Raw genomic sequence first — 14,277 nt, forward strand, 5'->3', positions numbered from 1 at the left:
AACTATAATTTCTCGCATAAACGCATTTAGGTTGATAAACAATGGAATTTCTAATGATTGCTTTTGAGATGTTTTTGATTTTGTTAAAAAGGGGGAGACTAAAAATCTTATCACTGCCTGAACTCTTGATAATTCGCGCGCTGTAACAGCAGCTTGCGTTTGTCGGTCATAACCAAAGATAATATCGATAAAAATGTTGTTCATAATAATAATCAACTTCACGCGAATCCAAGATGATAATTTGTATTACACGCACATGTTACTTTGAAATTAAAAAACTGCAGATATTTATGGTAACCTCCATGTCGCTATAAAACTGCATAAAAATAGAGTTCCATTTGAAAGGTATACAGCAGAAACGTCGAGAATATTCAAATATTCGAATGACCATTCCAATGTCACATAACATTTATGCATTTGTGTCAAATGATGGACCTGTGCAAAAAAAAAAATACAAACCGAAAAAATCAAAACTCCACACCGAACATCATACCCTTAGCACCCTTAGGCTCAAAGTGTGTATGACGACGCTAACGGTCAAAATTTAAGAAAAGACTGACGAGTTCAAATATAGTGTGTTAAAAATTCTATCTATTACATTACCATTGTCCATCAATCTTATAAGATACGATTAATCAATAATTGAGATCTGGCAATTTTTATATACTGAAGTCATACAATAATAGAAAATATTTATAAAATAATTGAAACTATTGTATGAACAACTCAGTTTTTTATTCATTATACGGCATGTTTTGTAGCTGTTAACTTCCGGTTCGTAGTTTTATACGATCGTCCTTGCTCCTATGCTCCTTGCCGGTTTGAGAACCGATCACCGATTCAGCAAACATGTGTAAAACATCAGAAGTTTCAGAATACTATTAATAAAAAAGTAAATAGCGATCGAGTATCGAATATATTGTTCTTAACTCTCAATGTAAATCTTTAACACAAACATCGTTTTCATTTGCCTCGAGTTAGGTAGTTAGGTTACGGGGTAAACTGTTGTTTGCTTGTTTACAATCGAACAAAGGATCGTATTTTTATTTTTTTTTCTGTAGGATTATAAAAAACGTAACCCCACATAAACTTACTACAACATTGTCATCACATCGTTCTCTTTTCTAGCTCCCGAATACTTGTAGGGCAAGAAAACGAATTGTTCATTGTCCTCGTTTACAATTCGTAAATACGAAAAGGTTAAGTTTCAACGGAATTAACAGATTATTTCGAAAATACGAAAAATGGATTTTGATGCGACACAAATTGTGGACGAAGCCGAAAGTGCCAGTGAACAAGAGGAAACTCTGGTAAATATTGCATTTCATTTTATTACTATCGGAATTCCTAATCACAAAAATATTTGATTTTCAGATGGGAACTTTACATGTTGGAACTATTAAACACCAAGTTGTCAAAGGCTTAAACAGAATTGGACGAACATCTCCTTGTTCTATTATATTGGCGGATGTGGTAAGTCTAATCTAATACCAATAAAATTTAACTATTCTGTAAAGGATCTCTTCGGTTTTTTTGTTATTCGAATCCGTGTATCATGCACAGCAATTAGAGTTATTTTAGCGAATGTTTTCCCCAGCTCATTCTGCAAACATATAGCTAGCTTCGTTTATTATTATGAAACTTTTATGCAGTGCCAATCGGCACCCACTTTGAAAACCGTTCAAACTTGAAACATCTCTAAAGGTCCAAGTTTCATCATACTTACCTGAACACATACAAAGCAGTTTAAGTTGCCATAAAAAAAAAAATCAATCTACTTGATCACACGAAATTATTCACCTAAATGGAGAGGATGGGAATAATGGAGAAGAGGTCATGAAATTTTTTTTCAAAAATGTGAAAAATCTTCGTTATTTGCTCTAACTTTTCTAATTTTTTATTTTGAATTTTTCCACATTCCAACCAAAAATGGATCCTGATATTCACTGTGAAAATAGTGATTAACACTAATTTAGTTTTTCATAAATCCTTTTCAATTTTGGATTTGCAGAATCTAAATTTTTGTTTTGCTAGACCCATTGTGTATTTGACTGACTGACATTCCACGGGATTCTCTATCTTTAATAGTGTACATGGCAAACTTCAGTGAGCATCAAATTACTAATGAAGAATATCTAGAGTACAAGATCTTTTTCTTGTACTCTCTCAAACTTTCGAACTTGACACCTTTCAATGAAATTCAAAGCTCAATTTTTTGTCCCTTGAGTCTGTTCTCGTTGAAGTCGATTGAGTTCCAGAATTTGTATTGTCCAAAATCTGTGTCATACTCGATGACCCTCTCTTGAGGAGTTTTGATGTGCAAATAATGCAAACCTTCTTTGGATGGATTCACTTTCGGCCATTGGATGCCAACGTAGGGAATGCTATGGAAAACAAAAAAGCTGTTTTAGTCATATTATTCCAATAGAGTACCAAAAATTTGATGTTACTTACCCAGTTGTGGCAAAAGAAACCCAGAAGTCGAGCAAGTATCTCTGCATGGCTCTATCGTCAGCTGTTGTTGTTGGGTCAACAGAGGGCGATCCTACTACATAGTATGCGTCATCCCCATGGGCTACGCCTATGATAACACAAGGGATTTGTTAATGTATAGCAAATCGTCAATTCGGTTATTTTTTCTCTTCAAGAGGAAAAATTGAATATTTTTATTGGTGGTGTTGATACTAAAATCACTTACCAAAGTTTTGAGTAGTATGGCTCATGGCATCACTGGCACTGTTGGCACCTCTGTATGAAAAGTAGTAGTACAAGACCGGGCTCTCATTGAACCTAGCCATCTGTTTGGCAGCTTTAACACCGTCGACGATGAAGACTCTGTCACCAATCATACGGATAAGTGGTGCAATGACTGTAGTGTCGATGCTTTTTGATCCAAGGTAATGTTGCCTGATGATTCTTGAGACTTCGACTTGCTTAGACAAGGGGATCGTGTAGTTGTAATCAAGGAGGAAAGGAGCTATAAGTTCCCAGTTGTGGTCCAGTTCTTTCAACAGTACTGCGTCAGCGACAAAGTCTGTGAGAAAAATTTGTTAATCATTGATAAACGACCATGGAACCTGAATCAGTTGGACCTGCGGAAATCTCTTCATAAGAGAAATCTGGCTTTGAAAGAAATCTGTTTACCAGCAGCTGGGTAAGTACCCTCCTCTTTGACGTTACCAGTGATCCATGGGAGATCTTGGGCACTACCGCTGCTTATGATTTCGATTGGTGAACGGTCAATAAATGGCGCGTCGCTACCTTTTTCAATCACTGGTCCGAATGGAGTGTATGGATTATAACCCCATGGCTAACATTAATATCGCAAAATTCTTCATTTCACGTTTCAAAACGTCTCCGCACTTCTATTTGAATTTATTCGAAAAATTGTCTTTTTGTTGGGGAAAATCTTACCATGAAATCACCATCGGCTTGAATAATATTCCGAGCCGGCCGTTCTTGCAAACATTTCACCAACGCAACGTTGTTCTCGCTTGGGCAACCCAGGATGCTCCCAAGTTTCTTGGCCTTTTCTGCAGAGTTTTCTATCTGGGTCCAGCAGTTAAATGCTGTTCCACTCATCGACATTCCTCCTGGAAAAAAAGGAATGATTGAATGAACGAAACATTGATGTTTTTTTTTTTTTGAAAAACTGGATTTTTCACTTACTTGTGAAAAGACCATGGCTCAGAGGTGATAAATAGTGATAGTGAACACTAGCACCACCTGCGCTCAAACCAAATAATGTTATTTGTTCATCATCACCGCCAAAGGCACCGATGTGTTCTTTGATCCATTTGAGAGCAAGGCTCTGATCCTTGAGACCCATGTTACCAGGCACAACTTTGTCACCAGTACTCAGGAATCCTAAGACAAACATTAAATCCTCTCATTTACACGTATGATAAGTTGAGTGGTTAGAGTAAGAGTACGTTAAGAGTACGTTGTTTTCAACATCAACGATGTTCATCAGAAATATTCAGAGGGAATTCCGTTTTGATTAAAAACCAAAATCGAGAAATTTTCCAAAGCATCATAATTTGAGTCTATTTGAAAAAATTTTTCATCAAAAGTCAAGAAATTCGATTTCGTTTCCACCAATATAAAGGTAACTACCAAATCTTTTTGATTTCATTGTAAAAATAAGTTTCCATGCGTTTTGCAGGAACCCGAAATGTGACACAAATGAAAATCCTTGAGAAGCACCTAGTGGTCCAAGTCGGTAATTGAAGGTCACAACAATAACATCTCTGTCCATGAGGTAGTCAGGTTTGGTAAACTCTCCGGTGTAGTAGTTGTACTCCATGTGCCATTGGAAAGCTCCACCGTGAATCCAAACGATGATGGGTAATCTCTTCGACGATTCGAGCTCGGGAACGTAAATGTTGAGGTAGAGACAGTCTTCAGCACCTACGACTCTTTCCTTGGGGTGAATCGGTACCTGGGAGTATTGGAGACACAATGAGCCAGTTTTCGTCGCTACGAGCTCACCGGTCCATCCCTCGATCGGTTGTGGGGGCTAATTCAAAGTGGATAATTGTGTTTAGTTCTCCAGTTTATAAATTTGACAATCATATTCTCTAACAGACTTTTCCTATCATTCTCTGACAGAGCTTTCAACAAACTCAGACAAAATTTAGTGAACTAAAATTACCAGTGAACCAAAATTAGTGAAGATCGATCTACCTGGAATCTGAGTTTACCAACTGGCGGTTTGGCGTAAGGAATTCCTTCGAAAGCGTAATAGAGTCGTCCATGTTCGGAATATTTGTACTGTCCCTTGATTCCGCCGAGGGAAGTTTTGACGTAAATATTGTCGCCCACCGCGAATACGAACGGAACAAGGCAAAACAAGAATAATAACAGCTTCATATTGAATAGCGACTTTTCGTTGAATTTACAATTTGACGAACTGTAAACTTGAGTCTAGTGCTGCAGAATCATTTTCCACCGATATTTATACTACTCTCCTATCATAGAAGCGTCTAATCATTCAGCAAAATGGCTCATCGAAGTTCTCTTTCTCAGGCTATCATCTCTGACATTATAAGTTGCATATTTTTTCACCTTCTATCCCAATGATATCTCACAGGCAAATCGGGTCAATGATTACGACATCTGCATGTCAACGAACGACTATTTCTACTCACTAGTTACATGGCAATGCGCAAATCTTTCATAGACCGTATGAACCGCATGAGTTACAAATTTGTTTTTGATTTGTCTGAAGTTTCCTTGGTACTTTGGTGCTTATTTAAGCAACTTTGGTTTTTTAGTATCCCAGTAATGAGGAAGATTTTAATGAGGATCAATTAGACTCTCAGTTTGCTTGTAATGTCAATGATTTTTTTTCCAATGATGCTGCTTCAAAATTTATGTAGAATTAATTACCTTAGAAAATACCATGGAAATATTGCGATGAAAATATTTTTGGTGTTGTCCAAGGAGTCGTGAATACGAGGATAGCGAAACTTCAGTAATTATAGAAATCAAGATATAATGTTTGAGACTTCCAGGAATATTTATTGTAATTCAATAATCCAACAGAATTAACGCCAGCAGAAGAAATAGAGTTTCATGGCTCGGAAAACGGTTTAAAGCTCAATTTTTTGTCCCTTGAGTTTGTTCTCGTTGAAGTCGATTGAGTTCCAGAATTTGTACTGTCCGAAATCGGTGTTGTACTCGATGACACTCTCACCAGGAGCCTTGATGTGCAGGTATTGCAGACCCTCCTTGGATGGGTCCAATTTCGGCCATTCGATGCCGACGTAGGGAATGCTGTAGGAAACGAAAATAACAAGTTTTGAGTTATTTGAGTGATATCATTTTAATAGAACACCGCAAACTTGATGTAATTTACCCGGTTGTGGCGAAAGAAACCCAGAAGTCGAGCAAGTATCTCTGCATGGCTCTGTCGTCAGCTGTTGTTGTTGGGTCAACGAAGGGCGATCCTACTACGTAGTACGTGTCATCTCCGTGGGCTACACCTGTAATAACACGAGGGATTTATTAATGTATAGCAAATCATCAATTCGATTATTTTTTCTCTTTAAGAGGAAAAATTGAATATTTTTATTGGTGGTGTTGATTCTAAAATCACTTACCAAAGTTTTGAGTAGTGTGACTCATGGCATCACTGGCGCTGTTAGCACCTCTGTACGTGAAGTAGTAGTACCAGACTGGGCTCTTGTTGATCTTAGCTGTCAGTTTGGCAGCTTTAACACCGTCGACGATGAAGATACGGTCACCAACCATCTGTATGAGCGGTGCAGTGGTCGTGGTGTCGATGCTCTTTGATCCAAGGTAGTGTTGCCTGATGATTCTCGAAACCTCGGCTTGCTTAGACAGGGGAATCGTGTAGTTGTAATCCAGGAGGAAAGGAGCAATGAGTTCCCAATTGTGGTCCAGTTCCTTCAACAGTACTTTGTCGGCGACAAAGTCTAGGAAAGAAAATTTTAATCGATAAGATACAGCCTTGAAACCTGAATCAATTGAAACTGTAAAAATCTTTTTTTAGAAAAATCTCTCTCTGGATGAAATATATTTACCGGCAGCTGGGTAAAGACCCTCTTCTTGAACGACACCGGTGATCCATGGGAGATCTTGAACATCTCCGCTGCTCACAATTTCGATTGGTGACCGGTCAATGAATGGAGCGTTGCTACCTTTTTCAACGACTGGCCCGAATGGAGTGTATGGATTGTAACCCCATGGCTAAATACGAAATCATAATGTTGACTCGACGTCTCGATTTGACTCGATTTTGAAAATTTGAAAATTGAAAAGTTCAAAAGTTTGAATACTACCATGAAATCTCCATCGGCTTGAAGAATGCTACGGGCTGGTCGCTCTTGCAGACATTTAATCAATTCGACGTTGTTTTCGCTTGGACAACCCAGGATGCTTCCAAGTTTCTTGGCCTTCTCAGCAGCGTTTTCAGTCTGGGTCCAACAATCGAACGCCGTTCCACTGAAGGATATTCCTCCTGTAAATCGGAAAAAACAATTCACGTATTTCCTATCGGATGAACCGTAACCCATAAGAATGTGTTTACACTCACTCGCGAAAAGACCACGACTGAGAGGTGATAGATAGTGATAGTGGACACTGGCACCACCCGCGCTCAAACCAGTCAATGTTATTTGTTCGTCATCACCACCAAAGGCACTAATGTGTTCTTTTACCCACTTGAGAGCAAGGTTCTGATCCTTGAGACCCATATTACCGGGCACGACTCCATCACCGGTGCTGAGGAATCCTAAAACAAACGTTAATTCGTCACAATCATGGGGAAAATTGAGTCTCCAACAGAAGCTTTTTTGATGACTCAATGGACTGCAAAAAATTTCAGAGCAGATTGCATTTTTTCAATATTTGAAAATTACTTCAAGCTCCTTCGAAATAAAATTTCACGCGTTTTTAAAGCAAATGAAATGTAAGAATAATGGAAACTTGTCGACGCACCAAGTGGTCCAAGACGGTAGTCGAAGGTCACAACAATGACATCTCTGTCCATAAGATAGTCGGGTTTGGTCAGCTCTCCAGTGTAGTAGTTGTACTCCATGTGCCATTGGAAAGCTCCACCGTGGATCCAAACGATGACTGGTAATTTCTTCGACGATTCGATCTCGGGAACGTAAACGTTGAGGTAGAGACAGTCTTCAGCACCTACGACTCTTTCCTTGGGATGAATCGGTACGTGAGAGTATTGGAGACACGATGATCCAGTTTTCGTCGCTACGAGCTCACCGGTCCATCCCTCGATCGGTTGTGGGGGCTAATTCGAAGCGGAGAATTGTTCAATTCTTCATTTTGTAAATTTGACAATCTCATTATACATTCTTTAATAGGATCTTCCGATAATTTTCTGACAGAAGTTTCAACAAACTCTGGCAAAATTTATTTAACTGAATTTAAAAAAAAAAATGCGAACCAGACGAGAAAATCCGTTGCATCCGTCGAAGCTTGGCGTTATAATTGATTTTTTTTGTAATACATTTTTGTGTGATTGATCAATGAGGCTCTGAAGTTTAGATAGTGAAAATCATTATACCTGGAATCTGAGTTCACCAACTGGAGGTTTGGCGTAAGGAATTCCTTCGAAAGCGTAATAGGGTCGTCCATGTTCGGAATATTTGTACTGCCCCTTGATTCCACCGAGGGAAGTTTTGACGTAAATATTGTCGCCTACCGCGAGTACGAACGGAATAAGGCAAAACAAGGCTAATAACAGCCTCATATTGAAAAGCGACTTTTCGTTGGATTTAAAATGTGACGAACTGTAAACTCGACTGTGATGCCTCAGAAATATTTTGCTCGGATATTTATACCGTTTCCTATCATGGACTTTTCTGATCATTGAATGGAATTGCTCCTCGAGGCTATCGTCCTGGGGCTATCATCCCCACCGTGACCAGTTTTATTTTTCTGCAATTTTATTTTTAATCACATGCTTTATTCCATTTTCGGCAAATTGCATATTTTTTCATTGTTTATCAGAACGTTATCTGACAGGCCGTTAGGTCAATTAGTTCCGTAACAGCTCGCCACCGAAGTGGTATTTATAAATATCAATTTTTAACGCCATTGGCGTATTTGATTAATAAATCAATCAGTCGGTGTCATTAAATGATACACATATCTTGTTGTTGCAGACGGTGTCGAGGATCCACGCTGAAATTCACGCAGGTCTCGAAGCCACTTTCATTACCGACTTGGGATCCGTCAACGGAACGACTTTTAAGGGTGTAAGGGGATCTTTTTTCCTCCTAAGAGTTCAACATAGTCAATTATCAATTGTAAAGCCACGACTTGACGGAAGTTTCATTTATTTTTCCCGTAGTTGACTCTCAAGCGCTTTTATTTTTATCCCATTAACGACGGAGATGTCATAACTTTCGGAGGAGTCAGAGCGATTTTTGTGAAAAGCAAAGAATCGTTGAAGGAGCACAATGTCGAAAACTCACCGAGAACACCCGTTGGAACGACTCTGCGAAATGCTCGCGAATCGCTTTATTCGTCGTCGAAATTCGGGAACAATTCCATACTCGTGAGTTGTCCGTTTTTCTAATTATCCTATCGGTTTTTATTAATAGAGAAAATGGAATAATTCACCGAATCATTTCAGGACAATTCCAACGACTCGGTCATTATGGGTTCACAGCAGATTGATACGGATCGACGTATGTTTCGACGACCCGTGATGCCCATTAACCGTTCCATCAACAGAGGTCGAATAAGCAATATCAGTGAACGCTCTGAAAAGAACGAGTCCAATAAGTCCTGGAATAACAATGATACCTCGGAAATTATGGAAACTGAGAAAATAACAAATCCTGCGACTTCCGCACCGGAGAGACAAAGCTACACAACTGTTCCTGAATCTTTAAGAAATGTTGTAGAAGCTGAAAAATCGCCTGAAAATGTCGATCAGTCGGTAGAAAACATATACGAAATGGCAACACAGAAGACGTTCGAGCCTCCAATGCACAAAAAGAAAGAAGCGGCACTGAGTGGAGTGTCTAAAAAAGTCGGGGAGCCTGAAAAATCTTTAAATAATGTGGACGCTTCAGATGATGTTCACGAGATGGAAACGCAAAATGTATTAGAGACTCCCTTGCGAAATAAAAAAGATCTAACTGTAAGGGGACCATCAAGAATACTCGAGGAACCGGAAAAACCTTCAAATAATGTGGCCCCGTTGGACGATATTTTCGAGATGGAGACGCAGAATGTACTCGTGCCTCTATCGCGAAATAAAAATGAACTAACAGTGAGTGAATCATCTAAAAATGTGGCACAGTTTGAAAAATTTTCAAAAAATGTGGACCTACCGAACGACATTTACGAGATGGAAACGCAGAATGTACTAAAGCCTCCATTGCGAAATGAAAACGACTCAACAGAGATTGGATCGTCTAAAAAATCCGCAGAGTCTGAAAAATCTCCAAAAAATGTGGACCTTTCGGGTGATATTTACGAGATGGAAACGCAGAATGTACTAAAGCCTCCATTGCCAAATGAAAACAATTCAACAGTGAATAGATCATCAAAAAGAGTCAAAGGACCTGAAAAGTTGTCGGAGAATGTCGATTCAAATGATATTTACAACATGGAAACACAAGACTTGCTCAATCGTGAACCACTTCCTGTTCCTAAGAGACCAAAGTTGGAAAGATTTGCAGAAATATTTATGGATGACGCGGATGACAGCGTTTACGAAGCAGAAACTCAAATTCTTATAGAGCCCGAAGAATATTTTAGAGATCACGATGTTACCAACAAAAGCGCGCCGAAAGAGACGTCAGTAATCGCGGAAACGGACGATGAGTCGAAAACTGATGACGAATCTGGTTATCTGTTAGGAAAACATGATGACAACGACAGTGACGGAAGTGTCACTGACGGTGAAAACCAGTTTGCGGGTCTATCTTCCAACATGACAACCAAAGCAAAAGCTGTCCCAAAAACTTCCACACTGTCGTCGGAAGCAATGAATAAACCAAAATCAGGAATCAACGCACAGAGTGAAAATATTTCTCCAGCTTCTACAACTGTTGGTGGAGTCAACGACGATGAGGACCTCGATCTCGTGCCGACTCAGGTTATGACGACTTCCACTCCAATGGTCAATCGGTCGAAGATTCCTGAGGAAAGAATCGACGAGAGTCAAGTCGTGTTGGACGACATCGATATTCATGACGTTTTAACACAAGTTGGACCTACAAGCCATAGGAATTCACCCGACTCCAGCACCTCAATTCCTGATACGAAGGAAGAAAAAGAGAAAAATAAAGCCAACAAAATGCCAGAACTCGATGACACGCTGGATAAAAACATGGGCAATATCTTTGGACAGGATACAACGAGTGACGGTGAACCGATGGAAGAAGCAACTCAACTCATGACTCAAAATCTCGTGGATATTCTCAGACCCACGCAGATTACCGCTCGTGACCCAACGCCGTCACCTTCTGATTCAAAAAATCGTTTTGATACAACAGACCAAGGGAGTCCTGGAGACGACAAAACTAATGATACGGACGAAATTCTTGGTTTCGTCGCCGGTCGCGCCATCGGTAACGAATCTAATGTCTCATGTACGGCATCGTCAATTTCAGCGAATCAGAGCAAAACTCACCTTGGAAAGTCGCCACCTTCTCATTCGAAAAATCGTTTTGATCCAGCAGACCAAGGTAGTCCTGGAGACAAAACTAATGATACAGGCGAAATTCTCGGTTTTGTCGACGGTCGCGCGGTCGGTAACGAAACTAAAGCTTCATGCGCAGTATCGTCAACTTCAGCGAATCAGAGTGAAATTCACCGTGGAAAGTCAAAAGAAAAAACTCCTCAACCAGGTATGTATGCCAAGAAGATAACTCATTGATTTATGTGACCCGGAAAAAATCATTTCTTTTTGAAATAATCATGAAATTCTCGAGAAAATTATTCTATCAATTTTATAATCGGACAATAACTTTTTCCCACAGTTTAGAGTTTTGAGATAATATTCGTCGTGAATTTCAGTTCGAAATTTTCACTCAATGATTCTTTCCGAGTTGGTCGACCAAAATAAATTAGAATAAAATACGATGATTCAAAAAAATAAAAAGAAAACCTCATTCATCAAGCAAATAGCGATCTCACTCTTCCACCGTGTTCCGAGGACGAGGACATATTATTTGGGCTACCGAAAGTGCGGATAAGCGGGACTTTGTCGAATCCCGGAAGCCCAGCCTCCTCGGAAACTTCGGACAATGATTTATTTTGGCTGAAAAATCGGGGGAAAAGTGGGAATAAAGGGAGCCCCTGGAAGAGAAAATTTTCCTCGATAAGCACGAAATCGAAAATGAACAAAACTCGCGATGCAAATTCGCAAGTTTTGTCAGGAAAATCTCGGGTAATAGGGGCAAATTTATCGAGCAATCGTGTCGGGGAGGAGGATGATGATAGTGATTCGGATGAGGACATGGATTACAACGAATTAAAAAATATAGCCGATCGATTGTTGGCTTCGGGGAGTACGAACGACACGAATGTTCGTAAAGCCATTGCTTTCCCAGGGTTAAATGTGGCAAGAACCTCTCCTAAAACACAAATAAAACGTCATCCTACCCGTCAATTATCCGAAACCCCCTCGTCCCTTACTGTTACAGATCCCACTGAGAGTGATTCCTCGGAAGACGGAACTGAAAACAAAGTCATCGAGTTGTCGACACGAGGATCGAGAAAGCGTCCTCGTGGATCAACGAGAAATAGTCGTGCGGAGAAAAAAATAATGAAGAAAGAGAGTTCTGAAGAATCACGAAAAGCCGAAGACGTTGATCCGAACGACAGACTGACGCCGGTAATGACTCCTCAACAGTACGCCAAAGTCCACTTAACGAGATTAAGCGAGAGCGAATTTAAGGCAAATAAAGTCGATCCTCCACAAACTAAAATAACTACGTCTAAGGTCATGAAACTCTCGACTTCAAAAGTCGCCAAAGATTCTACGTCATCTCCAACGACACCATCTCGCTCTCGACCCCGAAGAACTATGGATCCGAATGCATCGAGTACTAATCAGCGTCACAAAGTTTTGTTCACCTGCGTCAAAGATGAGGACTACGAAAGAATGGTCGTAGAATTAGGTAAATATCAAATTAACAAATTCAACGTAATGAGAGAATTAATTAGTGTTAAGCTTTCGCTTAGTTCGTGTTTTCTACATTTTACATGTTACATCCTCCTAGACTTCATTCCGTCATTTCATATGCAGAAAAAGATGAATTTTTTTTGAGAAATATTTTTAAATGGAGAAAAGTACCAAGATAATTGAAGAAAATTAGAGTTCATAAGTATTGGTCCTAACAATTGTACGAAAGAAAGAAAAATCGATGGAGTTGCTTCAATTTAAAATCTGACAAAAAATGAGCTACTATTCTTAAAAAATAACATTCATTAAAATATTATCATAGGTGGAATCGTCGTAACGGATCCGTCGAAAGCTACGGTCTTAATAACGGACAAGGTTCGACGAACATTCAAATTTCTATGCGCCGTTGCGCAGGGAATTAAGGTCGTTTCCGTGAACTGGTTGATCGAGAGTATCGATGCTGGTCATTTTCTAGACTGCGAAAATTTCATTCTACGAGATCCGGAGGCGGAAAAGAAGTTTAAATTCAAGCTTGCAAAAAGCTTACAGGCCGCGAGAACTAACAAGCTTTTGACAGGCTTCACCATCCTAGTTACACCGAAAGTTAATCAGCCGGAAATCCATGAAATAAAAGGTAGGTATTTCCATCGTTAACAAAAACATTCCCAAGATATTTTGAATCCATGGTTTTTCAAGTATTTATTCAAAATCATATTAAAATGCATTAGGCATGGTAGAAGCCGCTGGTGGAAGAGTTCTCGTACGTGCTGGTAATCGATCATGGTCCGATAAGATGGTGATAATAAGCCAAAAGGACGATTTGGCCGCAGCAAAAGCATTTTTATCGAAAGCCCCCAAAGGATTGAAGCCCAGTGTTCAATCAACAGAATTTCTGCTTACGGGAATACTCCGACAAGAAGTGAATCTTGTCGATCACAAATTACTTTAAATGTAAAGACTAATTTTTCTATTTTTTTTACGTTTTTACCTATACATAACTGCTGTATGATTGAATTTTCTCAATCCATTACCAGTCATGTCGCTTTGTTTGTCGCGTTCCTTTTCTTGCATAACTGTAAACATTTAATTTAAAGTAATGTGAAAAAACGTATATTAATAAATGAAGTTTCGAATGTTCTGCCGATGGACTAAATTCCCGATGTCCGCGAAAGCTCGTTGCCCACAATCTCCATCAAGTATTTTCCCTCCTTTCGATCGTCCGCGGTTATTTCACATTTTTTATATTTTGACCGGATGCTGATCTTGTGCAACGAAAACTGGATAATTGAGCGAAATTCAAAAGCAGAGGTATCGTCGTCCAATAATCATTTTTTATTATAATTATTAATATTTTCCAAGATATTTTATTCGTGTCGACTTATTGACATATTTATACAACTATAAAAGCCGTTACAAATTCAGTGATACACATATGCAAACGTCGCAATGTCGTACACACCTTCATATACATATATCTCTATGCATACACATATGTATATGTGTATATATAGGTCTTCTTTCTTGTTTTGCCTCCCGTGACAATCCTATAAATAGAGGACTAACCGAGGGCGACTCGACACAGGCGGATTTCTTAATAACTAGCTGTATTTTATACATACATGAGCTTCTCGCCTTAAGTA

At 39.3% G+C, this 14,277-nt stretch overlaps 2 protein-coding genes across 2 annotated transcripts; one reads left to right on the forward strand and one right to left on the reverse strand.

Annotated features, from left to right (window-relative positions):
* Positions 1-1,871: 1,871 nt before the first annotated feature.
* Positions 1,872-8,314, reverse strand: LOC122409658 (uncharacterized). The gene is made up of 17 exons (XM_043417387.1): positions 8,054-8,314; positions 7,465-7,777; positions 7,061-7,258; positions 6,807-6,985; positions 6,549-6,714; positions 6,105-6,440; positions 5,861-5,987; positions 5,602-5,778; positions 5,319-5,364; positions 4,687-4,926; positions 4,207-4,519; positions 3,670-3,867; positions 3,415-3,593; positions 3,145-3,310; positions 2,699-3,034; positions 2,455-2,581; positions 1,872-2,384 (listed from the first exon to the last, which is right to left on the reverse strand). Exons 1-17 carry the CDS (start codon positions 8,237-8,239, stop codon positions 2,201-2,203), a joined length of 3,471 nt encoding a protein of 1,156 aa, XP_043273322.1. The 5' UTR covers positions 8,240-8,314; the 3' UTR covers positions 1,872-2,200.
* Positions 8,315-9,151: 837 nt separating this feature from the next.
* Positions 9,152-13,586, forward strand: LOC122409659 (uncharacterized). Its single transcript, XM_043417389.1, has 6 exons — positions 9,152-11,078; positions 11,121-11,357; positions 11,631-12,041; positions 12,156-12,632; positions 12,960-13,271; positions 13,366-13,586. Exons 1-6 carry the CDS (start codon positions 9,152-9,154, stop codon positions 13,584-13,586), a joined length of 3,585 nt encoding a protein of 1,194 aa, XP_043273324.1.
* Positions 13,587-14,277: the final 691 nt, after the last annotated feature.

The sequence above is a fragment of the Venturia canescens genome, chromosome 4 (genome assembly GCF_019457755.1).
Source record: "Venturia canescens isolate UGA chromosome 4, ASM1945775v1, whole genome shotgun sequence".
Taxonomy (NCBI): domain Eukaryota; kingdom Metazoa; phylum Arthropoda; class Insecta; order Hymenoptera; family Ichneumonidae; genus Venturia; species Venturia canescens.

Excerpts from the sequence above, each read along its gene's own strand:
- LOC122409658 (XM_043417387.1), bottom strand. The coding sequence starts at position 8,239 with ATGAGGCTGTTATTAGCCTTGTTTTGCCTTATTCCGTTCGTACTCGCG. Across the intron at positions 7,778-8,053 it reads TTGGTGAACTCAGATTCCAG|CCCCCACAACCGATCGAGGG; the intron begins GTATAATGATTT and ends GCTTCGAATTAG. Across the intron at positions 3,311-3,414 it reads AAGCCGATGGTGATTTCATG|CCATGGGGTTATAATCCATA; the intron begins GTAAGATTTTCC and ends TATTAATGTTAG.
- LOC122409659 (XM_043417389.1), top strand. The coding sequence starts at position 9,152 with ATGGGTTCACAGCAGATTGATACGGATCGACGTATGTTTCGACGACCC. Across the intron at positions 11,079-11,120 it reads CGTCGCCGGTCGCGCCATCG|CGAATCAGAGCAAAACTCAC; the intron begins GTAACGAATCTA and ends CGTCAATTTCAG. Across the intron at positions 12,633-12,959 it reads AAGAATGGTCGTAGAATTAG|GTGGAATCGTCGTAACGGAT; the intron begins GTAAATATCAAA and ends ATATTATCATAG.